The sequence below is a fragment of the Drosophila teissieri genome, chromosome X (genome assembly GCF_016746235.2).
Source record: "Drosophila teissieri strain GT53w chromosome X, Prin_Dtei_1.1, whole genome shotgun sequence".
Lineage (NCBI taxonomy): Eukaryota > Metazoa > Arthropoda > Insecta > Diptera > Drosophilidae > Drosophila > Drosophila teissieri.
Genome location: NC_053034.1, coordinates 11,933,161 through 11,960,416, shown reverse-complemented (window position 1 = coordinate 11,960,416; position 27,256 = coordinate 11,933,161). Strand labels below are relative to the sequence as shown.

At 38.0% G+C, this 27,256-nt stretch overlaps 1 protein-coding gene across 1 annotated transcript in view; it reads right to left on the bottom strand.

Annotated features, from left to right (window-relative positions):
- Window positions 1–27,256, bottom strand: part of LOC122623544 (sodium channel protein para) — a 64,017-nt gene that overhangs the window by 14,875 nt on the left and 21,886 nt on the right. Inside the window, exons 12-29 of the mRNA XM_043802758.1 lie at window positions 27,042–27,104; window positions 25,204–25,384; window positions 24,935–25,146; window positions 24,760–24,859; window positions 22,245–22,313; window positions 19,404–19,681; window positions 19,166–19,339; window positions 18,803–18,965; window positions 16,467–16,654; window positions 16,126–16,330; window positions 13,391–13,572; window positions 12,352–12,759; window positions 10,994–11,167; window positions 7,072–7,194; window positions 5,146–5,268; window positions 3,963–4,157; window positions 3,097–3,342; window positions 764–1,034 (exon numbers count right to left, since the gene is read on the bottom strand). Coding sequence (XP_043658693.1) covers window positions 764–1,034; window positions 3,097–3,342; window positions 3,963–4,157; window positions 5,146–5,268; window positions 7,072–7,194; window positions 10,994–11,167; window positions 12,352–12,759; window positions 13,391–13,572; window positions 16,126–16,330; window positions 16,467–16,654; window positions 18,803–18,965; window positions 19,166–19,339; window positions 19,404–19,681; window positions 22,245–22,313; window positions 24,760–24,859; window positions 24,935–25,146; window positions 25,204–25,384; window positions 27,042–27,104 — 3,355 coding nt within the window. The remainder of the gene's footprint in view (window positions 1–763; window positions 1,035–3,096; window positions 3,343–3,962; window positions 4,158–5,145; window positions 5,269–7,071; window positions 7,195–10,993; window positions 11,168–12,351; window positions 12,760–13,390; window positions 13,573–16,125; window positions 16,331–16,466; window positions 16,655–18,802; window positions 18,966–19,165; window positions 19,340–19,403; window positions 19,682–22,244; window positions 22,314–24,759; window positions 24,860–24,934; window positions 25,147–25,203; window positions 25,385–27,041; window positions 27,105–27,256) is intronic.

The window sequence follows — 27,256 nt, the reverse complement described above, 5'->3', positions numbered from 1 at the left end:
TATAAATTATGTTATTGGAGTATATGACAGCTGTAAGAAAACTGTTAAGTTTGAACGGTTACACAATTTATTAGCAAATCGTAGCTTGTATAGCAAAAGATTTGTATAACAGTCTTGAGGTTTAAATAGCTCAGAAGTTTTTCTTTTGAAAGTAAATTTATTAAGCATTATTTCTTCTCCAGCTAATTATGCAAATGGCAAGTGCGTCGAAAGCAAAAACGAAAATATTATTTGGAATACGTTAAGCACAACAACATGGAGCTGCTCATAAAGTGAATTTGATACCGTCATAAGCATTAGTATAACAGTTGGAATCACATCTCAATATGAGCACTCGCGATACAACAAGTTTTTGTACACAACAAATCGGTTAGGAGGGATAATTACATTGCTTTTTTCTATAGCTGGGACTGGGGAAGTTCAATACGAATCAACATCGAACAATGGAAATACGCATTATAAATACGACAACAAATTAGCAACAGTTATTAGAAAGTACAATACGTAAAGAGAGAGGAGCGTACTGTAGCAAAGACAGACAGGATTTTACATTTTACATCAAATAAATGCACATAGATAGAGGTGGGGGAGTGAGTTTACGACTCAAGAATCACAGAACTGATCCTGAATTAAGAAGAAGTGTTTTTCTTAAGGATTTTAGAGCTTTGGGTTCGATTTGGTTTGCATACTTTGGCTATTTGGTTTGGCGGTTGGGTGGTGGTTGGTTGGGTTAATTTGGAAATTGATTTTCGGTTTTACTTACCTAAGATGGATAAAATGACAACTACTACATCAAATAAATTCCATGGCTCAATAAAATAGTGATATCGTAAAGCGAATATTTTTAATAGACATTCGGAACTGAAAATAACTACGAATATCGCATTGAGATAGTCTAGGACCGCGTTATACGTGTCCGACGCATCGTAACGATCGAGGGTCATGGTGAACATGTTCAGACCAATGAATAACATAATGATTATATCGAATTTCTTATCGGTTACTATTTCAAAGACTATTGCTTGTGGTCGCCACTGGAATGGTAAAAGAAGTCAACCAAAGATCAACACGGAAATCAAAAGGGAAATGATAATGAAAGGTAAGAACAAAAGAGGTTTATCAATCGTTGGACACCGACATAACACATTGGAGAGAAGAGAGAAAAGGAATAGAAGAGTTTTGTATAAGTACATTTGTTGAAATACGTCGCATTTGCTTATTAGTTATTTGTATGTATATAGCTATAAGAGTTTTCAGCTCAGTTGATCGCTTTATATATGTTATTCGGTTATGGCGGTTATATGTTGGTTATTTTCAGTATTACATAACGGTTGTAGATCTGTGCCAATTGCAAACTTTTTTCCATGATGTGATCTTCTGTGGATCGTAGACCGCACCTGCAGACGTACAGAGTTGGCGTATAACAGTAGAACAGTTGGGTAAGGTAACATTGTTAAACAGTGACTCAGTGTGCTAGTAACATTCATTCAATGCATCGGTTAAAAGTTAATAGTTAACGTTTATGTTATGGCCAGAGCACACTACGCGAGACAGAGACGGATACATTTACAGAGCTATGATTAGAGAGAGAGAGATGGCAGAAACGTGCAGTCAGTCAGTCCGTCTCTATTCTCCGTCAGCATGCTAGACTCTAGCCGTTGCCTCGCCCTTCTAATTTGTTCTTCTTCGATTGTGATATAACTTTCGATTTAGTTTTTGGTTTATTTTTTTCTTTTATCGATTATCGGCTATTTGTTATCGTTCTGTGACTATCACTAAACATGCCCAGAGTATTGTAGAGTAGAGATAAAAGAGAGACGTGCCAAGATGTATGCTATGTACACATCCAGATTAGGAGTAGTAAGTAGTAGTTGTACGAGAGTAGTAAAGAAACATGCATTGGTTGCCATATCTAAGTTAGGAGTGTTGCGAGTGGGGTATCATAGATAGGTAGGTATATACATATATAGATAGATTGTAGTTTTGCTTTGCTTTTGGAATTTTAAATTTGATAGAACGAACGTCCAGCTGATAAATGGCAGACATAAAAATGTTTAAGTACAGACGAACCAAACGGACACAATACTTAAATACAGCTAGTGGAAATTAAGTATTAGAGTAGAAAAGAAAACGGTATGTTGCGACCATATCGTCGTCGCACTCGCACTCGCAGTCGCACACAGGAGTCGCTCAATGGCAACAGTGGCGTTGTCTCTCTCTAGCACCACGGCAGCCATTCCAGAGACTCGACTTGGTGCGCTGCCTTCATCTTCTTGTTCTTTTCGTTTTCGTAATGTTTCTCTTGTTGTTTTTCTTGTTTCACAGATCCGTCAATTAACTTGACAAAATATTGCTAGAGAACAGGGCCTTTCACATACGTACATACGCGCGTAAGTAAATATGTGTTTAGTACATAAATATACTCAACGGATTGCAAGGGTTTTTCGTCGACGTCCCAGTCCGTATAACAGTTTGTCTCTCGTTGGTATTTCATCGAATATTAATCGAAAGAATACAGAATACAGAAATGAATATCGAAATTTATAGATTTTCATTTAACAGTCTAACAACAGTCTCGTTTAACAGTGTGTTTCAGTAGCACAGTTCGCCGTTTCTTTAATACAAGTTAACATAGAAAAAAGTTTATCATATATACAAAATGTTATATATACAATACAGATACGATTGGCACAGATTACGCGATCAAAAGCTTGTTTCTCTTATTGTTCTGATTTTTATTTGATATGTTATATTACTTATTGATTCATAGTTAACTTTATATAGGGTTTGAGTTTGATTTCGCTTGTGGGGCATCAAGTGACTTGAAATCGGCTGAAAGCGGAATGTTTGAGAACTTGGCAAGTATTTGACTTGGATAAAAAATTGGCACTTCTTCAAATGCACACTATGAGCTTTGATGACCCCTGTCAAGAGATTTTTGACTTCATTTTAATGTATTAAATGTTTTTTTTTCTCATTCTTATTGTTTTATATCAAGTTAAATTTGTTTCAGCTTATTTATTGATTATAGGTATTCGGGTTTTTAAATTATGGCAATTTGTTATTATTATTTTGTTGTATTTGTTGTTGTCTTACCCTTGGTCTTGGAATGGCTTTTAATGGTTTTTTAGAGCCCATCTTTTTCATAGCATTATAGTACTTTTTCTGATCTTCTGTCATGAACATTTCTAATGATCCACCTGCTTTTTTCTTTTGCTCATTAAAATTATCAATGATAACACCAATGAACAGATTGAGTGTGAAAAATGATCCAAATATGATGAAGAATACGAAATATAAATACATGTAGATGTTCGTTTCACGAATTGGTTGCTTGTCCACCTGTTATCGATCATTTGGCCAGTTCGAAGTCAATCGATAGCAGCAGGAATCGTTGTTGAATTTTGTGTTTTGCGTGGAAATTTAGTAGAATGGCATCGTTGGTTTCAGTTTTAGTTTTGGTTTCAGTTTCGGTTTTCATTTAATTTTTTTTTGGTGAATGGATCATTTTTAGTGTTGCTCGTGTGGTTGTTGTAGAGTGGGTGTGGCCAGAGTTTTGTTTTGGAGGTGGTGTGACCATATTTGTTGTTGTTTGTAGATGTTGTTATAGTGTCGAGTGTTGTTGTAGTTGTAGATTTGTCGATCATATATAAAAAAGAGAAAAAGTTATAGATAAAATTGGTTGATTAATAAAAAGTATCATAGACTGGACTTAGGTATATATTATAGACATTTCTTTACATTTACAAGTATGTATGGATAAACTAGCTATTCGTTTGCAACATATGTATGTAGCTTTGACATAGCGGCTTTCTGCTCTATATTGCGTGTTCAATTATTGACTTATCGGTTAACTGGTTTTTTGTTTTGTGGTTGGCAAAGCGCATTGGCAAACATAAATGCAGTCTGATGTGGTTGTGGGTGTCTGTGGTGAGATATGGATTGAAACGGTGGTACATTACCTCTCGTGAATCGATAGCATCGTTCATGATTTGTATCCAGCCTTTGAAGGTGGCCACTTGGAAAAGGCACAGATACGCGTTACCTACATGATCGAAATTCATTGCTGAATTCACCCACGTGTAGTTCTCGCTCTCGCAGGCATTGCGATTTGGTATGATCTCGTGGCTGAGCTTCGTGCCGTTCATGTCCTCGCACTGTTGTTTATCGATCGTGGTTATCGGATCGGCGTTCATCGGTGGTTGGCGTCGATGGGTTTGGTTTTGTTTATCGAGTTGATTTCGGAAAAATGTATTTCAGTTATGCGGGATTTTACATTCAGATATAGATATATATAGGATATATAGAGAGTAACAGATAGTTATATGGACGGGGCAGATTACATAAGGAAACAGCTATACATAGATGCTAACTAAATTTGTAATAGTGTCAGTGGCTCTGGAAGTGTGTGTGTAAGTGTTTGAGCAGCTAATTAGCTTGGCCTCTTGACTATACGATATTTGAAAAGCTCAGCTTGAATTTAATTGATTTGAATAGGTTTATATTTGGTAATTTTTAAAAAGATCTGCTTTTTATTGTTAATTTTCGGTGCAAAAGGCAAGTACAAACTAAGGCTAATACTAAGGAGTGTTCTAAGAAACGGATTTAGTGCAGCAACTTTCGCAAGGTCGCATACTCGTATAGTTATATAACGTTCGATAAGCATGCCCAAGCTGAATCGGATTCTGCATCTGGTTGCGATTTTGATTTTGATTCCGATTCTGGTTATCGCTCAGGACTTGCATTTGAATGAATTCTGATCTGATTTTATGTACAGTCTGCTAGGGCTTGTCTCTGCATTTTATGGACAAGCCCTTCGCTCGTTACTTTTAAACATTACTTTAAACTCAACTATTTACGAAAAATAGATGCAAAGATACGCATTTCTTTCAAGATTGATTCAATAGGTCGATTAAATTGATCATTGCTAATTATGGAATGCTGCTTGGAATTGTATTCTCTTATTGAACTTCAGCCATTTGCAGGCAAAGTGAGCACAAGTATGTAACTTGTGTTCATTTTACCTTCAAAGTTTGGCCTGTTTGAATATGTTTCGGTTTCGGTTTCAGTTTTTGGTTTTGGTTTTGGTTTTGGCTTGGTTTCTGGTTTTGGTTCAGGTTTTAGTTTGAAACATTTGGCACGTACCTTAAAATATTTTCCAGCAAAAAGCTGTACACCCATTATGGCAAAAATTAGCCAAAATATTAGACACACCAATAGCACATTGAAGATGGACGGTATAGCTTGTACCAGCGCATTAACGACGACCTGAATTTGGTTTGGTTTGGTTTTTTGATTTGTAGATTTCGTTGATTGATTGATCAATCATTCGATCGTTAACCGATTTGGTCGTCGTTGGCAACGTCGATGATGATTGGGAGTTGAGTTATCGATGGATTGGTTGGTTGGTTGGTTGTTTTATTGGTTGTTGTAGTAGTTGGGATACATGGGTGTGTGGGTGATGCGAGGCAAGGCGAGGCGAGGGCGGGGAGAGGGGATAGAATATAATACAATAAATGCAGAGAGTTATTTAGTCAGTTGGGAATATATAGATATATTTATCAGTATACACTAGTTCAAGTTAGTATCAGACTTAAGAATAATGATGTTGATGTACAGATGTGTGTTATTGCGTGTACATGATTGTTTGTGAATGAGTGTATTGCTGTATAGATGAATTGCTGTTTTTTATTTTCTCATTGTGTATGAGATGAAAGCGTGCGAGTGTGTGTGAGTGCAATGGAGATTCTCGCGGTGTGTTGACTAACACTACTTGCAGGCGGCGTGCGTTTCTCAACACTGAGCCAAGCCAAGGCAGCCGTTTACTTTACAACACTACATATATAACAGTTAAGCATAACGGGCAACAGCATAACGGTTCATTGGCGAACAAGCAAGCACATGTCCAAATTGAAATTGTTAATTATATACGAGAAAATTAGCTAAGAATTAACCTAACCTAGAGTCTAAGTACGTGACTAGATGAGATGGTTTAAGTACGAGTAGAATCAAAAGTGGTGTGGTTGGTACATAAGACGATGATAATTCTAGTTATAAGTTCGATCGCTTCTACGGTATTTGGCAGGCATAAGACTCGACCGATTGTCGTCGATTGAAGCTGGTTAAGCGAATTTATTTATTTATTCTGATTAGCCAATTATTTTCTAAGTGTGAATCGAGTGGACAATCAATTAAGGATGTGGATAATAGGACAAAAAAAAAAAAAAGAGAGAGAGAGAGAAAGAGAGATAGACAGAGCGAGCTAGCGAGAGCGAAAAAGAGTTCGAGCAAGACGCAACTTGTGTGAGAGAGAAGGCAAGGCAAAACAGTTGTCTAAGTATTTATAACGATATGCATAAGTAAGTATATAAGAGTAACGATTAACGATAGCTAAGATTAACTCTAGTACTTGAAGTGTGGTTTTTGTGTTCGGCTGATCGATGAGAGAGAGAGATTTGAGTAAGTTGTTGGGTAGTAAGTAGCATCTAATCAGTCAATCAATTACGATTTATGTTGATAATTTCATTAGGTTTACAAATTACGGATGCAACAAATGAATTCAACTGCTGCACTGGTGCAGATTAACATGGTTATGAGGCCATTATTTCCAAATGGTTAACTGTAAAGCTATGTACGTTTCAATTTATCTAGCTACACAATTCCGATCGGTTGCTGTTAGTTTGGAATGAATGGCTGGTGTGTTAACGAGTTCGAGTAGAGAGGTTAAGACGGCGTAAAGGAGTCGCCAGTATTAGTTATGATGAGATTTGGCGCTATTTGCTGGATTGAGATACGATTTACGATATGCAGATACTGATACTGATACTGATACTGATACTGATACTGATACTGATACTGATACTGATACTGATACTGATACTGATACTGATACTGATACTGATACTGATACTGATACTGTTACTGATACTGATTGATGGAGTTGTTTGTTTGTTTGTAGGTAAGTATTTTTGTTGTGGTAATTGGTTTCGATTTGATTTGATTTGATTTTGGTATTGATACTGATATTGGTTTGGTATTGGGTTGTTACGAGTATGTATGGAAAGTACGTACCCTCATGCCCTGCATACGGGACATGGCACGTAGTGGTCTCAGTGCTCTTAACGTTCGCATAGTCTTGAAGGCTTGAATACCACCAGCTCCAACAAGTGAAGCAACGAAGTTGATAAGCGATACCTAGTTTCGATATAGTTCGAATAGTGCCAAGTTTAACATATTTAGTTGCATACTTAGAGATTCTTTGTAAATAAAGCAAAAGTGATTGATCTTTCATTTTTCGGTACTTTGTTCGGTTTGGTATCAGGTTTTGGTTCTTTTTAAGTTTTAAGTTTTTGGTTTTTGGTTTTTGTTTCTGTCTGTCTAACGAAAAGAAGCTTTAAAGAGGTTGATCCGCGCCGTTGTTGTTTTATTTGTTGCTGCAGCTGCTGCTCGACAAAAAGGGGGCGGGACGGGGCGTGGCGTGGCGTGACAGGGGCCCTATGGGTTCGCCGAACTTACTTGCATATTACCAATGCGCTGATCTGACTTAGACAAAACATGTTCTTAAACAATAGCCTAGTGTAGTACGATAGTTGATACATTATATAGTTGGTACGATTATATGTATATATTCTGGCAAATACATAGATGGTAACACTTATAGACGTAGACACATACACACAAAAACGGGTTAACACATATGCATATAAAGTACGTATATGTAGATTACTGTGGGTTCGCTTAGGTTCGTTTACGATTGGTTTTCGGATTGGTTCGATGTGTATTGGAAGTAGTTTCGGTTCAATCCAAGGGTATATTAGTAGGTATACGATAACTGCTCTGGGTGAGAGACACATAGAGAGAGACGAGAGCTGAGTGTGTGTGTGTGTTTGGTTAGATACGGATTACTGAAATCGGGGAGGTCCTTTTTTATAATATCAATGGGTCTTCGGGGGGTGGGGACGGCACATCCAGAGAGATACAGAAGTTAGAGAGAGAGTTATGACTTTGGGATCTAAGCTAGCTCTGTCTAGATCGATTGTTTCCTACAACGCTTGTTTGCACCACCAGCCGCACCACACTCCACAATGGACCAACTCGGCATGCATACGCCATGGATGTTCGAGAATGGATGTTCCATGATTCGACGGATTCTTCTAATATATACAGACATTACTTAATGACGAATTTGGTGTTGGTCGCGGCGTAGGCAGGAACCTCAATGAGTCCATTGTGCAGTCGTGCGACCTCATCACTAGGTTCTCATTGAAAAATGGCTTATGGCTTTCGGCTTTTGGTTTTGATCTGTCTTGATCTGTCTCTATGTTGACACATTTTTGCTCAAACTTTGCTGCCGGACTCGATTGGGTATTGTGGATCCCAGTTTGCACTGGACTAGAGTTAGTCATTGGGGTGTAGTAGTTTAGCCCCAGATGGAAAGAGAGCTCAGTTAAGTTAGCCCAGACCAAGCGATATCAGTTGATATCAGTGTGAGACGGGACGCGACTGGAGCGTCTTTGTTTGTTGTAAGTAAAACACTGCCACCACTGCGTATGAGCGATTTATCGAATACTCGACATCTGGTTGTTCTGATTGTACTGATTGTGGTTGAATATACAGTATATATACATATACGAGTAAACGATTTCGATATCTATACACTAACGACTGAGCGTCGTGAAGTTTTGTTTGGTTTTACTTCTTGTTTGTACAATTCAGTGCAGTTGTGGCCCTTTTGCGTAGTTCGCTTGCAACAATTATATGGGGATATACATTTGGTATGTACATACACCTATACAGATGGATATATTTTTGTATAGTTTATAGTTTTGTGCCGCTAAGTTGGAGGCCGTGGCAAGGGGAGGGGGTCCAGTTCCGGTTCAAATTCGTTGTGTTCATGTGGACGTGGCATTGGAGATGGGATTTAACTAGGACTAACTGTCTAAGACAACCAAAACGATCTAGGGGTTCGGACTTGGCAACTGGGAGTGTACAGGGGGTTTCGAGGTACTGGGGGGAGGGGTATCGCTACCAATGGCTAAGCTATGGCTAGTTATTGAACCAAACTACTTATACACAAGTTGTTATACGCTTGTACTCGTATAACAGCTACGTCAGCTGACCAATCGTGTTACATGTATTGTTCCTATCGCTAATTTCAATAAATACGTAGGAATATTATATATATAGTACAGTTTAAAAGCTATGACTGACCTACGTATGTATGTATCAATGGTCCTAGATTACTTCTTTAAACTATAACCGTATGCAGCTAAGCTGAAGCGCGCGACGGCAGCAATGGAATACATTGCCTACAAAGCTTCTTAAAGATATTGATATATTGCGGTTGAGCTGGTTTGGCTTGTACATTTTACATTAACTTTATATTTATATTTACGCAACAATATGGGTATACGAGTATAGGGGCAATGGTATAATTATATATGTATGTATATATATTTGGTAGGTAGGGACAAACATATGTATGTAGGAGTAATTACATCAACATTAACAGGCAGCAGAAAATGTACAGAACTGGCCGGTATAACACTTAGCATGGCGCTGCCCTGGGCGCAATGTGAGCGATTCGGCTTGGACGGATAGTAGCGTATAACACACACATATTGAGCGAAAGAAATCCACGTACACCCATAGATACACACGCACATAGATGGCTTAAATATCGATATATGTATGTATGCTCAGAACACAAAATTGAGAATTGACTGTGATTGATAACATTGCTCGAACATGTATTCAGTGTGTGTATAACAGTTTAGGAGGCGAGGATTTAAGCGCTTTGCCAACGAAGTTGCGATCAATGTGGGTTCCCAAAAGCTTCCAACCGCACTGTGTTAGTTGTAAACGGGCTTTGCATCTATTTAAATAGCCGCTGCGCCGTGTACAACCAGCTGAAGATCGTAGCGGTTGAGGTATAACAGTTTTCAATAGATATGTGATTGAAGATTGTAGAGCTCGCCATTTAGATAGACCGCAAGAAGGGAACTCAGTTTGTTAGTGAAGCAACAACATTTAACGAATGTATATAGCTATTGAATATTGTATTAGTTGTATATTTAGCACACACACACATACACGCACGCACGCACACATACCCACTCGCACACACATGGAGACAACAGTGAATGCGAATGAGGGAAAGTTACACAGCGAGAAACATATATAGGAATTTATTCTGACATTAGATTAGATTAGAACTTTTAAGGAGGAGAAAGAGCGAGAGAGACACACAGAGACAGCGAGAGAGAGAGAGACAGAGAGAGAGAGAGAGATAGAGAGGCTGTGGTGGACGCTACTTACTTTCATGCCCTCCCAGCGCGAAACTGCCCGCAGAGGTCGCAGGGCGCGCAGAGTTCGCATCGAGCGAAAGGCGGGCACATCATCGGCCCCGGACCAGACCGCGGCCAAATTAATTAGCGACAGCTAGATGGGCGATTTAGATTGGCGGGTAACTCAAAACGAAACTCAAAGTTGGATAAGCTATGTCTATAGGGATGATCTATGTTGTATGTATGGAGGGGACTTATCGTACTAAGCTAATGTGTTTAACTATGCTAGCCTATGCTAATATCAAACAAATTGTTTAAGTTTACTCTTTACTGTTTACTAGTTACTAGTTACTTGTTACTCGTTACTAGTTACTGGTTACTTGTTCTTTGGCTTTATATCATACAACGGTTCTCAATATACAGTTTAGATACAAACTCGGTATGAGCTGGTTTCTCAGGAGCGTTCTGTCTTGCTGCCTTAGGCAGTAGACAGCGATTTCGGGACAGGGATGAGGCATACAGACTAAAGGCTCAACCGAAAAGTCTTAAATCGTCATCAAGTAACTCAATTCATTTCGGTCCAGGGTCTTGTGGTTGGTTGGTTGGTAAAGTTTTCGATACGGTTTCGATACGTTCGGGCAAACAAAATATATAGTGGTCCGAAAGCTGATTGGGGAGCGATCTACTTGGGTAACCGGTGGACTTACCATGACAATCACGAAATCGAGCCAACACCACGCGTTGGTGAAGTACACTTTGAAGCCGAGCGCCAACCACTTGATTAACATTTCCAAGAAGAATATAACCGTAAATATTCTGTCCATATAGTATAAAATATCCTGCAGTATGGGTCTTTGTGGCAGATGTACATCTTCTAATGCCTGTTCCAGTTCGAAGAGGAATTTCGTCGTATTCATAGTATTCGTAGAGTATCGAAGAGTCGGTGGTACGTTGATTCGTTGGTGATTCGTTGGTGTTGCGTATTCATAGAAGAAACACATGGACATTTACATTGGCGTTATAGAGAGGTTAGGTGAGTATGAGGTAACATTAGACGAGAACGAGTTTAACAATTATCTAGAAGCAGTATAAGAAGCTATATAACATTAATGAGTATTAAAATGGTATTCAAAGCGTTGCTGCATTGCTGTACAACAGTCGGCTTTTCCTTCTTGGTGTTCCTCTTTTTCTTTTTCATTTTCTTTTTTTTTTGGCTTTTGCCTCTTTTTTCTGATCTTCTTCTTGGGCGGACAAATTAAAGTCAAACGCAATTAAAGAAAAATTTTCAAAGAAATTGAAGACAAAATTCTTGAAATGATACGCACAAAGCGTCTACATCTAGTTCTATATCGAATATCTAGGTAAACAGGAACATCTACAACTAACACTAGCCGATCTACAAGATAATCCAGTAGATCTCTGACCAAGGTTTGCGATCTCACGCGGAGACACAAGCCGTTTGACAGGAATGTGCCTAGGCATAAGAGGCAAACCATTAAAGCTAACAAAATACAATAGTATCTTCTCTCAGTTGTGGATAGTGGGGAATAATATTTAATTTACGGTTAATGCCGATGGAAAATCTTGATCAGCTCTGTATTGCGAGGCCGAGCAAGAAATGCCATCGGTTTTTGAATACTTGGAACAGAAAAATCAGATCAAATCGGGAAAAGGTCTACGCTATAACTATGCTATACTGGGTGGATACTGGGATCGAACTCAAAAATTGGGTCGGTTGGGGAGTTTTGTTTTGAATGAAGCAATCAACTTTGGTAAAGTTTAAGCATGGCTTGATTAACTACATATTCAATTGTTTTGCTTATTTTGAATGCATTTTGAATTTTGAATTAAATTGGTAAATTTAGTGATCTGTTGCAAGCTACGATTTGCGTTTTTAGCATTTTAAAAAAGCAAATGACACAAATTTGCAACAATCGAAATGGCAAACAAGAGTTTTGAGTCTGCTTTGGAGTCATTTGGATTAATAGTAATTTTCTTTAAAGGTTTTCTTTTTCTCGATAAATTTAATTTAATTTAATTTAATTTAATTTTGTAGTTGACTTACCAAAGCTAAGCTACTCATTAAAATCATAGTGATAACAGCTGTTTCAAAATATTTATTTTCAATTAATTGAAAAGTTTTCAGTCGTAAATTGCCCCATCCTTGCCAGAACGGCGAGTCATCGTCACCGGCTAAGATCGGAAATTTCTTATAGTACGAATCGGGGCAGCAATCAGCTGGATATTCATCGAGTATATCCTCGTCGTGTGCATGAATAATGATATCACCGTCGAGCGGGCCCTCCTCGCATTCGCCCTCCTCGTCCAGTTCCTCGTCGAGACCTAAATCCTCCTTGCTGGCGTCGCGCTTCTCCTCGCCCTCCATCGTCTCGGCGCTGCCCTTGTGGCTCTCGTCCTTGAATGGTCGATTCTTATGGCTACCATATGAGTTAATGCTGGCAGTGTCGTCGTCCTGTAAGGACAAACCTCTATGGTTTAGCTCGTGTTCCAGTCTATTGTCTTGGTGGTTAATTGAGTTGCCAATCATCTGTATAGTTATAGTTATAGTTATACATATATATATTTATATATATCGGTATAGATATTTTTGGTATTTGTTTTTTTTGTTTTTTAGCGAGATTTCAGTTCATGTGTTTCGTTATTTTGTTTTCAGTTGGGTTGTTTGTTTGAGTTTTTATCATATATATTTGTTTTGTGATTGGGAGGTTGAAAACACATATAGACAGAAAAAGTGTCAATTTAATGAACGAAAAAGAGAAATAAAACAAATAATGTAAATCAATTTCTTGTCGTCACGAAAATGTTCTACGAAATATTCGACAAGAAAGTATTTCTGGGAGGAGTAGTAGGGGCAGTACTTGGAGTTTTACATATTATTACTCAATTGTGTATGGGATTCGGGTTGGTTAGTAATCGCAAATAGGAGAATGCGCACTTGAGCTTGTGTACCATTAATAATAATAATAAATAATAATAATTAATAAATAAATAAATTAAAGAAAGTGACCCAAGCTCAAGTTCCAGTCGAAATTGAAATTCGATAATTTCGATAGGCGATTCGCGCTCGAAAGGATTGTATTTACCGTTGCGTTATTTAGATATTTGGATTTCTTCGGCTTGTTGTTCTTCATGTCGCCGTGTATCGTGAACTCCATGCCATCCCCGATGGCCACCTCCAGTTGCGTCTGCTCCTTGATCCCCTTCTTGATCAGGCCGTCGGCGAGGATCTCGTCGTGGCCCAGCTCCAGTTCGTTATCACCATGCTCTGCAGATATACAACGACAAACGCCTTTGCCTTTCGTATCCCATATTCGATCGTAATAGGTTTATAGATAGTGTGTTTACATAATCGGTTCGATATATACATATGTAACGTAACAGAGGTATGGCATTTATATAGATATATATGTATATATATATATGTTGTTATTGAGTTGTACGGATGGGCAATGACGATTGTTGATCGGTTATCGATTGTCGATGTTGGGAAATCATAAAGAGCGAAACGAATTCATAATTCATACAAGCAGTTGCCGTTCGCATTAAAGTTGTTGTTGTTGTTGTTGGTTGTTTGTCGATCGTTTTTGGTTGATTTGAATATTTCAATTTGATTTGATTTGAATTGAATTGATTAAAGTCGATTTGGGATGAGTCGAGATTCGATTTGGTTTAAGCGTTGTTCGTTACGTCGGCCGATTCAAATTTGGGTTGATTTTTTGAATTTTTGAATTTGATGTTTTATGGGAAATCATGACAAGCCATTTTAAATGAAAAGAATGAAGATAGATATTACGATTAATACTTAATTTTGGGATCAATTTGTTAAATCGATAAGGGCACAGAAAAGGAACACAAAACACACACTTAATCAGCGTCTTCGCGGTTCGTTTTAGTGGTTCGTGGCGGTGTCAGTGGATCCCATTGAATGGATCTTGTTTCGTATAAGGTGTCGTGTGATTGGTTGGGTTGATGTTAGTGTCTGGAAACGAACGGAGGAGGTGGAACGCTCACAACACAACAGCGAACAACACAAATCGCAAAATGATCAATGAACTCAATAAACTAGTGAGCAATACGTAACTAAGGCGCTTCCACTAGCCAGCATCAATGGGCAAGCAGTGCATTTTACCCACTGCTTGCCGCATCGCTGTTGAGAATTGAACTAAGGTGTTTCCACTACTCGGCAACACTGGGCAGCTGGGGTGTTTCCACCGCAACCGCACCAAAGATGCCAACTAAGGAACGTAACTGATCAATTAATTTAATAAGCTGGTGAGCCGTACATAACCAAAGTGTTTCCACCAGCTGACATCAGTGGAGACATACTGTTTCCACTGTGCGGCAGTCGGTGGATGCAACTTAAGGTGACGGATGATTCGAGTTGCTAAGGTTTAAACAAAAATCCATACATATTACTAATACATAGACAGTAAATCGAACAAATAATAAATCGAATAACGAGAGTAAGAAAAGTTCATAACACTATGAAGGATCAAATCCACTGTTTTACTTTCAATTTATATAATTCCACATTACAATGCGAGTCTAATACTGTTTTCGCTTATTTATGTTTCGTTTTCGGTAATGTCAGCTAGACACATAATTCAATTTGCCATGTGGGAGTTGCTTTTTATTCGAAATATTAAAATCTTGTCTTTGTTTCGACTCGGCCAATTAATCTCCGCTTGCGCTGCCGCAGCAGCGAGGAATATTGAAAATGCAAATGTACAAGGATGTGGGGAAGTGGTTGTTGTGAAACCAAAACCAAAACCAAAACCATTAACCTAGGTCCGAAATCAAAAGGGTGATGTTAAACAAGGCTTAGTAATTTTAAGCTAGATTCAAAGAACTCAACCAAAGTCATAAATACTCAATTGCTAACAGTATTGACGACGAGGATCAAACTAGTTTATAAAATGTTTAGAAACTTGAATAATATGTATCTAAGGAAAATACGTATTAGAGAACAATATACTTTTGGTTTTTGGATTACTGGTACTGATACTGATACTGATACTGTTACTTTCGGTTCAGCTAAATACAGACTATCTAAGTAATGCTACAGATTATGACGGATACGGTTACGGTTACGGTTACGATTTGTTTTAGTTGTTTGTTGGGTATGATGTGATCGGAAATGGCACGGCACGGCACAGTTCCCTCAGCGCGACTCACATTGGTCAGAGGATGTCTGAGGTCAGAGGTCAGAGGTCGCAGGATCAGTGACCGGCTGAAGAACAACAACACTTAGGTTCAAATCGAACGGGAACCGATACAAACAAACCAAAGAAATGGAAGCAATCTCTCGATCGACATGAATACCAGGATGAGTCTTTTGGTTTTTTGGCTTTACAGATACAGATACAGATACATGTTCCGGTGAGTGGTTTGAATGGCTGAATCTGAGTCTGAGTCTGAGGCTGAGGTCGAGGTCGAGGTTAAAGGTCTAGGTCTAGAGGGGGGTGGGAGAGGTATACTTGAAACTAACTAAAGAGAATTTGCAAATTGTCAGCTAAGAACGTATTTTTAGTTTGGGGATTTCTCCTTTTACAATTAGTATACAGAATGCGAATTGGGTTTGATTTGATTTTTGGTATTTGTTAATTGATTTAGATACTGATATTGGTTTTAGATCGATTACACAATTCAATTACTGGCCAATAGTGAGTTGAAGTTAACGTTAACGGTATACGCAATTATATCGTTGGCAATATACGAGTATTACGATTATCATATAATTAAAAGTAGTTTAGTAATTGGAAAACAAGTGGATAAAAACCTTCGCTCCAAATCCAACTGATCTGGTTGGTCCTCTCACCTGATGGTTGATCACTTATTTGATTTGTCAATTTGTTACGTATTAACTTGAAACAATCAGCAATATTACGCTTAACCCAACTTTTAAATCGGCCAATTCGATTGAAGGCCTCGGCTATTTTATTCGTATCGTTATCGGCAGTCGGCGCTGATAAGCTAGATGAGCCAAAATTGGACAAAAGCAAGGCTAAGAAAAGGTTAAGTACCTGCAAGTATACGACCTCAATTAGTTATCTGCTTAATGCGATGCTCTAAGCCATAGTTAGGCGATGAAGCAGCATTATTCCTTTATCAGAAAGCAAGCTGCTGCATCGTTTACAAGCAGCTTTCTCGAGTACTCACCACAAGATTGCCGATGACAACGGTGGCCAAGAAGAAGGGAATGCACGAGACGTCGCCCACGTACATGCAGTCCCACATGGACTCGATCCACTCTCCGCAGAGCACCCGGAACACGATCATGAAGCTGTGCATGAAGTCGGTGAAGTTCCAGCGCGGCAGGTCGCCATCCGGAAAGCGGTCCTTGTGATCTGTTGATGGTTTTGGGATGAATTAGCAACAGTTACTCACTCGTTTTGCTTTCTATAGTTTATGTTTGGATATTTGGATAGTTGGACACAGTTTCAATTGGTGTTCTTTATTTTATTTGGATTTGCATTGGTTTTGTTTGGTTTTGGTTTGGTGTCAAGCCACATACAGAAGCGTGTGCAAAAAGTGTTCAGCGCAGCGGGCACTCACAAAAAACGGTGTGGTACAAGGTAAAAATGCCAGTAAAATCGTACACAAAACGAAAAAGTAGGAAACCGAAAAGTAACGCACGCCTCATCTCCATCAACATCATTTGATTTTATTGAGTTTTTGAGTTGTTTTGTTTTGAGTCAGGCTAGAGCTACGAAAGTGTGTAGCTATACAAAGGTTACGCTTGCGATCGCATATACATAATGCTTAGGAAGGAAAAAATCAAATAGACGAGCTTGGAGTAAATTAGCTAGGAGAAAAGATAGTTGTCGCACTTTCGCTGGCAGGAGTACTTACGGAGGACACGGGCACTCAATGATCTTAAGATCTTAAGCTCCAAGTAAATCATAAATCATTCTTATAGTCGCTAGAGAACGACTATGCTGGATTGCTTAGGATGGGGCTTGGTTTGTATTCGGATACACGGACTGATGAGCTAAGCAGGCCGCAAAGGTAACGAAAACTCATTGGGTGTGGAATAAATTATAAGGTGGCATGGTACGATGATATTGCTTATATATCTCCCGAAGGAATCCAAATGGATGGTGTAGCTTTCTGTTGTCCCAATATATTTGGATTCCCCCAGTTTGGTGGGCACAAACAACGCAGTAGCAGTACATACAGACGATAGACAGGTGGGTCTAAATAATTGGGGATTACTGGGATTAATGGCTCCCATGACACATAGACACGAATACGATTACGATAACGGATACGAATACGAATACGAATACGTACATTTAGTGAACAGAAACACACATAACACACAAATCGAATAAAGTCTGGTATGATAGTTGGTAGTTGGGGATGCGATCGATCTTTAACTTACCATGATAATTCTTTCCGAACAGTTGCATTCCCATCACCGCAAAGATGAAGATGATAATGCAAAGTACAAATGTCAGATTACCCAAAGCGCCCATGGTGCGTCCCATAATCGAAATGAGTAAATTAAGTGTTGGCCAAGACTTGGCCAATTTAAATACACGCAGCTGCAGTTTGCGAATTGATTTCGATTCGATTGGATTCGATTTGATTTGGTTTATTTTTGGGGGATCATTCACAGTTCAATTGGCAATTGGTGTATGGAAAGTTGATTCAATCAGATTGGTTAATCGATTATGTTGTTTATTTAGTTAGGATTTGGTTCGATTCGATTGGTTTTGTTTTGTTTTGAAAGCCGGGCAAAGCATTAGGAAAATATAGTGGAAAAAAAATCGTATTTAGGTTATATAGAATTAATCCAAAAAACAATCGCTTTAAATATTAAAGTAAAATATCAATTTATATCACCGATATCAATGATATTTTTGAACCCCATAAACGCTTAAGTACTTGCTATATATGTATACACGAAATATGGTTCTTACTTAGGGTATTACGAGTTCATTTCCAGCCCTATAAAAGGAGTCTTATGGCGTAACATTCGCTTAAAAATGCGTTAAGGATCTCTCTAGGAAAAAATGCTAAAGCAGACATAGTCCGGGCATGATTTTCCTAGAAAATCTAGAATTTCTTGATAATTTTTGATTGGCAGCAAAAGCAGAATCGTAAAAGTATTGACTAAAATCAAACTGAAGTGTGGTAAACTTAAGATAAAACCGTGCCCAAAGCGTGGCTCTCTAAACGTGTTCTCGGATTTGGCGAATTCTTGATCTTACGTAGGTGTATTTTCAAGACTATGGCTAAGAATTAGTATAGATTAGGAGCATATATAGAGTCAAAAAACGTATGTAAGTTGAAAAAGTTGGAGGCAAAAAGTTGGAGAAAGGTTGCACTAAGAAAATAGTTTCATTGCACGCTAGAACTTTGCTTTTTGAATTCGAGGCCTTTTGGTTATCGATTTTGGATGTGGGAGTTGGGATAGTTGGATGGTTGGATGGTTGGATCTGGTTTAGGATCAGGAGGTTCTGGAGACTCTGAAGGTTCTCCCAAAGTACCTGTGTAGTTCTTGCCAAACAGCTGCATGCCCATGACCGCGAATATGAAGATAATAATGCACAGGACGAAGGTCAGATTGCCGAGGGCGCCGACAGTGCGGCCCATAATCGATATGAGCAAATTCAGTGTCGGCCACGATTTGGCCAGCTTGAAAACACGCAGCTGCAAATTGGCGGGTCGAAAAGGGAAAGCAAAAAGGGGTTTTTATACGAGCACGAGTACGAGTTAATTACGATTCGATTAGCGCGCATATCACAACAGTTTTCGCCTGCTAAAGTTCGAGATTAGAGTCGTAGTAACTTACTAACTAACCTAGCACTAGACTAATAGACTTGCAGCGAGAGTAACGAAACGAGGCTTACCAATCGAAAGGAACGCAAGACGGACAGACCCTGGACACCCTCGAGTCCCAGCTCCAAGAGCGATAGGGCCACGATGATGAAGTCGAAGATGTTCCAGCCCTCCTGGAAATAGTACTTGGGGCTCATGGCCATCAGCTTCATGGTGGCCTCGATGGCGAAGGTGGCCGTGAAGAACTGGAAGAATGGCATGGATGTTGTAATTATATCATATATGTAAATGATGTAAGATAGTACTCACATAGTTGCCACTCTTGAGCACGCGCTCCATCTCCTTGTTCATATCGTGGTGATCCATCGCCATGAACATCGTGTTGACCACAATGCACAGCGTGATGAAGAGCTCGACGAAGGGATCGAAGACGATGAGCGATACCCACTCCTGAAATTTCAACCAAACCCAGCAACAGTCCCACACACAAAACACATCGATGCCTTTGAGGATCACTTCGAGTGCCTTGTCTTTGAACGTCGGCCCATCCTCGTCATCGTCCTCTGTTGGGAAATAGTAAACGGAGACTGAACCATACAAAAATTTGTTATTAGTGGTGATTTGACCAACTTTGACTCAGCCAGATTGCTTTTACTTTGGATAGTTTTCATTCGTTTTCATTTTTTGGTTTTTTGTTTTTTGCTTTTTTTTGTTTTTAATTTATTGTATTGCTGTTTTAGTTTGTTGAAGCTCATTGCATTGGATATTATTCGTTAAGCGGTTCAAACGGTTCAAAGTTTGTGTCTTGTGTGAAAGAGAGGCTTTGGCTTTGAGATACTGATGCTCAATTCTTGCTTTGCACATTGCACATTGCGAAAACGAAAAGTTTGTACGTAGGATTGCGAATTTGATTACATTTTAGAGGTACTATATAGGTATTAACTTAACTGAACTACTTGGCTGTGAATGATAGATATTCATTTGTAGAGCTGGCAAGCTATCAACAACTACTATATAACAAAAATATACTATCCTTCCAGCTTTTTTGATACAACACATTTTTTATAGAAATTTATTTCAACAAAATCTATCAATGTAAAATTACTACATTAAAACTAATATATTTCGACCTTTTGCCACCTTTACTTTAGGAATACTATCTTGACTTCGGCACCCGAAGATTTTCATGTCGGCACTTCTCTATTAAAAGCTGATCGAGATCTATATGCGGCCAATTCTGGTAACTAACTACTGTTTGACTTTCAGCTGGGATAGGTTATTTCCTCTTCATAGGAATCCATACGGACACTTGGAAAATTCACTAATAAAATACTACTCGAATCATATTCCAATACAATCGTGGTTCGGCGCTTCAATTACCAGTTAAATTAGTTCTAAGCATATTGTTTATAATCATGAAATCATTAGATAAGAGTGAATGTGATTGGACTAAATAATGATCTACGAACTGATCAACGAAAGCATGCTCTTGTATTAACAAATATACCGTTGTTTCTTATGTACTCTATTACGCCAAAATTCAAAATAACTACCAAATACGACAAAATGTACTTAAAAAATATAATTATTTACTTAGTTAGGCAATTCTCTAAAATATACAAGTAACTAGTTTAGGCATGCATTAAAAAAATAGGTAACGAAAGGTAAAACATTTAGCATTGTAACCAACAAGAGAAGAAAATCGAATTTTGCGATTTACTTGATTTACTTTAATTTTATAAGAATATTTTTGAAACTTTTTGTCTAATTGAGCCTCTTGAAAGAGCAGCCTTCGTGACGACACACTGTCGTGACTGGCAGGAAAGGAGATTTCGTCACCTCTCCGGCTGCTCAGTGTGTGTGTGTGTGTTAATTGTCTGTGTGTGGGTGAGAGCGGCAGCAGCGTGCGAAATGCGAATTCTTTACGTTTCTGAGAGAGAGAGAGAGAGAGAAAGCGGAGAAAGGCTTAAGAGAGCGCCTGCTCTTCCGCAGTACGCGTGTGTGTGTGTGTGTGTGAGGAAATAACTCTAATTAAATATGGGTGTGTGGCTGTTTGGCTGTGTGAGTGTGGCTTGCTAACTGCACTTCTTAAAGTTTTGGAACGGACTGTTGTTTTTGTTTGTTTTTAAACATTTGTTGTATTGGTTTTGTCATTTTTGCTTGTTCGCTTTCTTCTGTTAGCATCAACGGCATTAAATAAAATGGACGAGTCAAAGAAGTCATTCATTGGAGTATATATATATATATATGTTTGGATATATATGCATAGGTATATATATAAAATAAGTTGCTTGTTTTTTTTCAGCTTAGAACAGAGGAATTAAAAAGGAAATCAAAAATATTTATATATATATAGGTATGCACGCGAGGAAGAGTTTGAATGCAGAACAGAACACAAAGGATAATAAAATATAGATAAACAAAGGCAACGCATCGTTCGCTCTTCGCCGGCGGAAGTGGGACTATCGGTTAATGGTTATTGGTTATCGGCTATCAGTTATCAATGGAGGGATGCACACGATGCAGGCCGCATGCGAGCTCTAGGAGCAGGACACACTGGCACATTCGCTTCAGTCAGCAGTCAATCGACCAATCAATCAATCAATCAATCAACCGGCCAAAGGACTCGGCCAGGCGGGGTCACAAAACGCATGCGAACCGATAAAATCAAAACATGACTGCAATCAAAATGCAAAATGAAATGCATAAAACATGAGGGCAAATTAAATTAAATCTTTGTCAGGACTGCCATGATGGCCAGGTCAATGAAACTGTCACTCCATTTGTTTTTTTTTTCTATTTATTTTTTATAAGAAATTTGTCTGGAGATGATCTTAAGCTATTATGCTGTTTTTTTGTAAAGCCAAAAATTTAAATTGTTGAAAAGAGAAAAGAGATTGTCGGGGAAAATCGACTGGCAATCTTTATTCCCCGCGCTCTCGCAAGGCTGGTTTACAGTATTGTATTTACATGATAACGAAACAGGAAACGGAAACGAAAACCAAATCGAACAATGCACATGTAAGGTTAACACAAAAGAGACGACGATCGATATCGATTGGGATGCAAGAATGTACAGAATGAACGGAATGGATATTAATCGATAGTCAACAATTACAGATATCGGTAAGCTTGTATCAATCCACTTACCACCGCGATCGCTTGCCCGACTGTGCCGACCAGCGGCCTGTTCGATTATGTCATTCAGGACCATCACATCTGAAAGGAGCAGAAGGCAATGGGGGGTTATCGTGTGTGTAATCGGAATAATCGATGAAATTGCATTTATCCACTTGGATCGTTAAGCATTGAAAAGATTTAAGGGCATCTAAAATATGAAATCGATATTACCTTTAAGAAAATAAAAGATTAAATATATACATATATTTCGAAACATAATATTTATCGCATATACATATTCGTTATATGAATTCGTTGAATTAGTAAATCCAATCGAACTGTGTTTACCAAAAAAAATAATTTTTTTTTTTTTTTTTCAAATTTTTGATGATGATTTTTGGATTTTGGCCGAAAATTGATTTTCTGTGTTTTTGCGATTTAAATATCAGTATTTTGATCAGAACATTCGAAATATTGGTCCAAATATGGAATGTCATATCTCGTTGAATTCGTAATTAAATTTCCAATCGAACTGTGTTTACAGAAAAAATTTAATTTTTTTTCCAAATTTTTTCCAATTTTTGATAATGGTTTTTGGATTTTGGCCGAAAAGTGATTTTCTGTGTTTTTGCGATTTAAATATCAGTATTTTGATCAGAACATTCGAAATATTGGTCCAAATATGGAATGTCATATCTCGTTGAATTCGTAATTAAATTTCCAATCAAACTGTGTTTACCAAAAAAAAAATATTTTTTTTTCAAATTTTTTCCAATTTTTGATGATGATATTGGATTTAGGCCGAAAATGGATTTTCTGTGTTTTTGCGATTTAAATATCAGTATTTTGATTAGAACATTCGAAATATTGGTCAAAATATGGAATGTCATATCTCGTTGAATTCGTAATTAAATTTCCAATCAAACTGTGTTTACCAAAAAAAATTAATTTTTTTTTCAAATTTTTTCCAATTTTTGATGATGGTTTCTGGATTTTGGCCGAAAAGTGATTTTCTGTGTTTTTGCGATTTAAATATCAGTATTTTGATCAGAACATTCGAAATATTGGTCAAAATATGGAATGTCATATCTCGTTGAATTCGTAATTAAATTTCCAATCGAACTGTGTTTACAGAAAAAATTTAATTTTTTTTTCAAATTTTTTCCAATTTTTGATGATGATATTTGGATTTTGGCCGAAAATGGATTTTCTGTTTTTTTGCGATTTAAATATCAGTATTTTGATCAGAACATTCGAAATATTGGTCCAAATATGAAATGTCATATCTCGTTGAATTCGTAATTAAATTTCCAATCGAACTGTGTTTACAGAAAAAATTTAATTTTTTTTTCAAATTTTTTCCAATTTTTGATGATGATATTTGGATTTTGGCCGAAAATTGATTTTCTGCTTTTTTGCGATTTAAATAGCAGTATTTTGATCAGAACATTCAAAATATTAGTCCGAATATGGAATGTCATATCTCGTTGAATTCGTAATTAAATTTCCAATCGAACTGTGTTTACAGAAAAAATTTAATTTTTTTTTCAAATTTTTTCCAATTTTTGATGATGATATTTCGATTTTGGCCGAAAATTGATTTTCTGTGTTTTTGCGATTTAAATATCAGTATTTTGATCAGAACATTCGAAATATTGGTCAAAATATGGAATGTCATATCTCGTTGAATTCGTAATTAAATTTCCAATCGAACTGTGTTTACAGAAAAAATTTAATTTTTTTTTCAAATTTTTTCCAATTTTTGATGATGATATTTGGATTTTGGCCGAAAAGTGATTTTCTGTGTTTTTGCGATTTAAATAAAAGTATTTTGATCAGAACATTCGAAATATTGGTCCAAATATGAAATGTCATATCTCGTTGAATTCGTAATTAAATTTCCAATCGAACTGTGTTTACAGAAAAAATTTAATTTTTTTTTCAAATTTTTTCCAATTTTTGATGATGATATTTGGATTTTGGCCGAAAATTGATTTTCTGCTTTTTTGCGATTTAAATAGCAGTATTTTGATCAGAACATTCAAAATATTAGTCCGAATATGGAATGTCATATCTCGTTGAATTCGTAATTAAATTTCCAATCGAACTGTGTTTACAGAAAAAATTTAATTTTTTTTTCAAATTTTTTCCAATTTTTGATGATGATATTTCGATTTTGGCCGAAAATTGATTTTCTGTGTTTTTGCGATTTAAATAGCAGTATTTTGATCAGAACATTCAAAATATTAGTCCGAATATGGAATGTCATATCTCGTTGAATTCGTAATTAAATTTCCAATCGAACTGTGTTTACAGAAAAAATTTAATTTTTTTTTCAAATTTTTTCCAATTTTTGATGATGATATTTGGATTTTGGCCGAAAATGGATTTTCTGTTTTTTTGCGATTTAAATATCAGTATTTTGATCAGAACATTCGAAATATTGGTCCAAGTATGGAATGTCATATCTCGTTAAATTCGTAATTAAATTTCCATCCGAATTGTGTTTACCAAAAAACAGGTGTGTATATCGAGCATATCCTACCTTTCATGTCAACCACCGTTTGTGTCTGGACGGGCTCGATAAAAGGATTGTCATGATGTTTAATCTTGCCAGCTTCGTCCGTGCACTCCAGGCCAATTTCCTGAAATTATCGAAATAATCGGTTGTTGAAATCGATAACAATCAATTGTGTGTAAGTGGGGCTAAAGAGGCTTACGTAGTCGCGATGATCGAGCTTGTGATTGGTGTCCAGGCAGGTGGTGCCGCCATTGGTGGCGCCCACTGATTGATTGCGTGTGTTGCGGTTGCGCAATTTGCTCTCCTTGGTCATTGTGCTGACGCCCATGACGGCCATGCCGCCGAGTAGATCGCCATGTGAGGTATACGATATTCGGGACTGATGCGAGGTGTACGATGAGTGCCGAGAGCCTGAAAGAAAATCATGTTACTGTCATGCCTTTAAGGGAGAACAGCACATCTACTCACCTAGATTGCCATAGTACACGGGCACTATGATGGCCCCATTCTCTTCGGACATCGGGGTGACGGCATTCGAGTCGTCGGCATAGGGCAAGTGCTGCTGGGCATCCTGATATGTTGACAATACCAATGGCTTACGATCGCTACCGGGTATACCAAAGCGGCCACGCCCGTTCCGTATCGTGTACTGGACATGGTTACATGGACATGGAATTGGGTTAGGTTAGTTCATCTGCTTTGGCCCTATGGCATCCACTTGCACACTCGCACACACACGCACCCACTCGCGCATTCAGTGAAGCCACACAGCAATGTATAATATATATATATATATTTATATATAAATTGATATATAGAGTTATTACAAAGTAGTTATACGGCAGAGAGCAGTAGTAGGAGTAGGTATTAGGTGGTATTTGCCGAGAGTGGTGAGAGTTATGACGCGGGGTATTCTTCGCCATACTAGACTCGTTATCGATGTGATTGAAATGAACAATTATAGACAACAATAATAAATCAAGAGCGGAAGAACAAATCAACTGATTTGGCCACGAAATCAATTCACATTGCCATATCTGAGCTGATTTCGGATATTTTAGGTTTGGTAAAGAACGTAGAGTGAGAACGGACCACAGTCAGACTTCAGAGGATTACTGTGCCATTGGTTGCTTTATAGTTATTTTATTGTGGTTTTGCGTATACATAGACGTAATACTTACAGAGAACCAAAACAAGAACAAAAAGACAACTGAGAAAACTGACAAGATAATAAATCAAGGGGCAAAACGATCAAAAAAATGCACATCGAGACATGACAGTGAGGGTGATCGTGACAGTGACAGTGACAGCGAAAGTGACAGTGAGCGGTGACAGTGGTTGCGATTGTGGCAGTGACCGCGTAACAGTGACCGCGAGATGAGTGACATCCGGACGAGAACTGTTCCCTTCGAAGCCCACTGCTGAGATCAAGCTAATCAGGTTTAAAGGTGTACAGGTGTACAGGTGTACAATTGTACAATGGTACATGGTACAGTTGTACAGAGGAGGTACAGAGGACAGGTACACAGAGACAGACACACTTACAACCGAGTACAGTTAAGAGCAGTACAGTTAGTTAGACGACTATACGTTATAGATGGATATGCACGATAGTATACATATATAACAGTATATATATATTGAGGGATATGAAGATACAGCGATACACAAAACAAGGCCAAACAAGGAAACACAATTATCGAAGAGTAGAAAACAATAGAAACATGTAGATAGTAATAGACGATTAGGTGAGCATGACTATGTGAGTATGGCTATGTATGGCTATATGGTAATGCAAATGCGAAAGCCTATCGATATGGTTAGTGCCACATATGACTCTCGTATCCAAAGATGATCGGGTATTACAGATGTTTCAGATCGGATGCTACGCTAACTAGTCGCTTTAATGTTGTTGGGTTGTTGGGTTTGATGAACCAAGGACATCGTTCAGTGCTGAATGGAAACCGATACCGAAAACTATAGATATGTACGAGTATGTTCTAAACGCTGTACGGTAGCAACTGCCTACGAGATACGATTACTTGGCTAAGACTAAGACGGTGACTTTCAGTCTCAGATGATCGACGAGTGTGACTGTTGTGATTCGTGATTTGTGAGCTGTGAACTCTGATCTCTGATGATCTATGGCCAATTCCACGGTTTCGGATCGAAGATCCGCATGGCCGATGATGTGGGGTGTATGTGTGTAACGCAAATCCGTGTCTGTGTTCGTGGACGGTGTATCTGTGTGAGGTGGTGTGGGTGTGGGGCGTTCGAGTGTGTGTGTGTGTGTGTTGGGCGCTTACCTTGTGAGAACTACGTGATCCCCTGCGTATGTTAAACGGTGAACCAGGTAAGGATAAGGATGTCTAAGTTTTGTTTTTTTTTCGGTTCGTTTTCATTTTTCATTTGTTGTACAAACAAAGTATAAATAGAAGAAGAAAAAGAAAAATGAATCAAATAAAATATATATATTTCTCGATTGCGATTTTATTATCTATGGATAAATGTATATTTATAT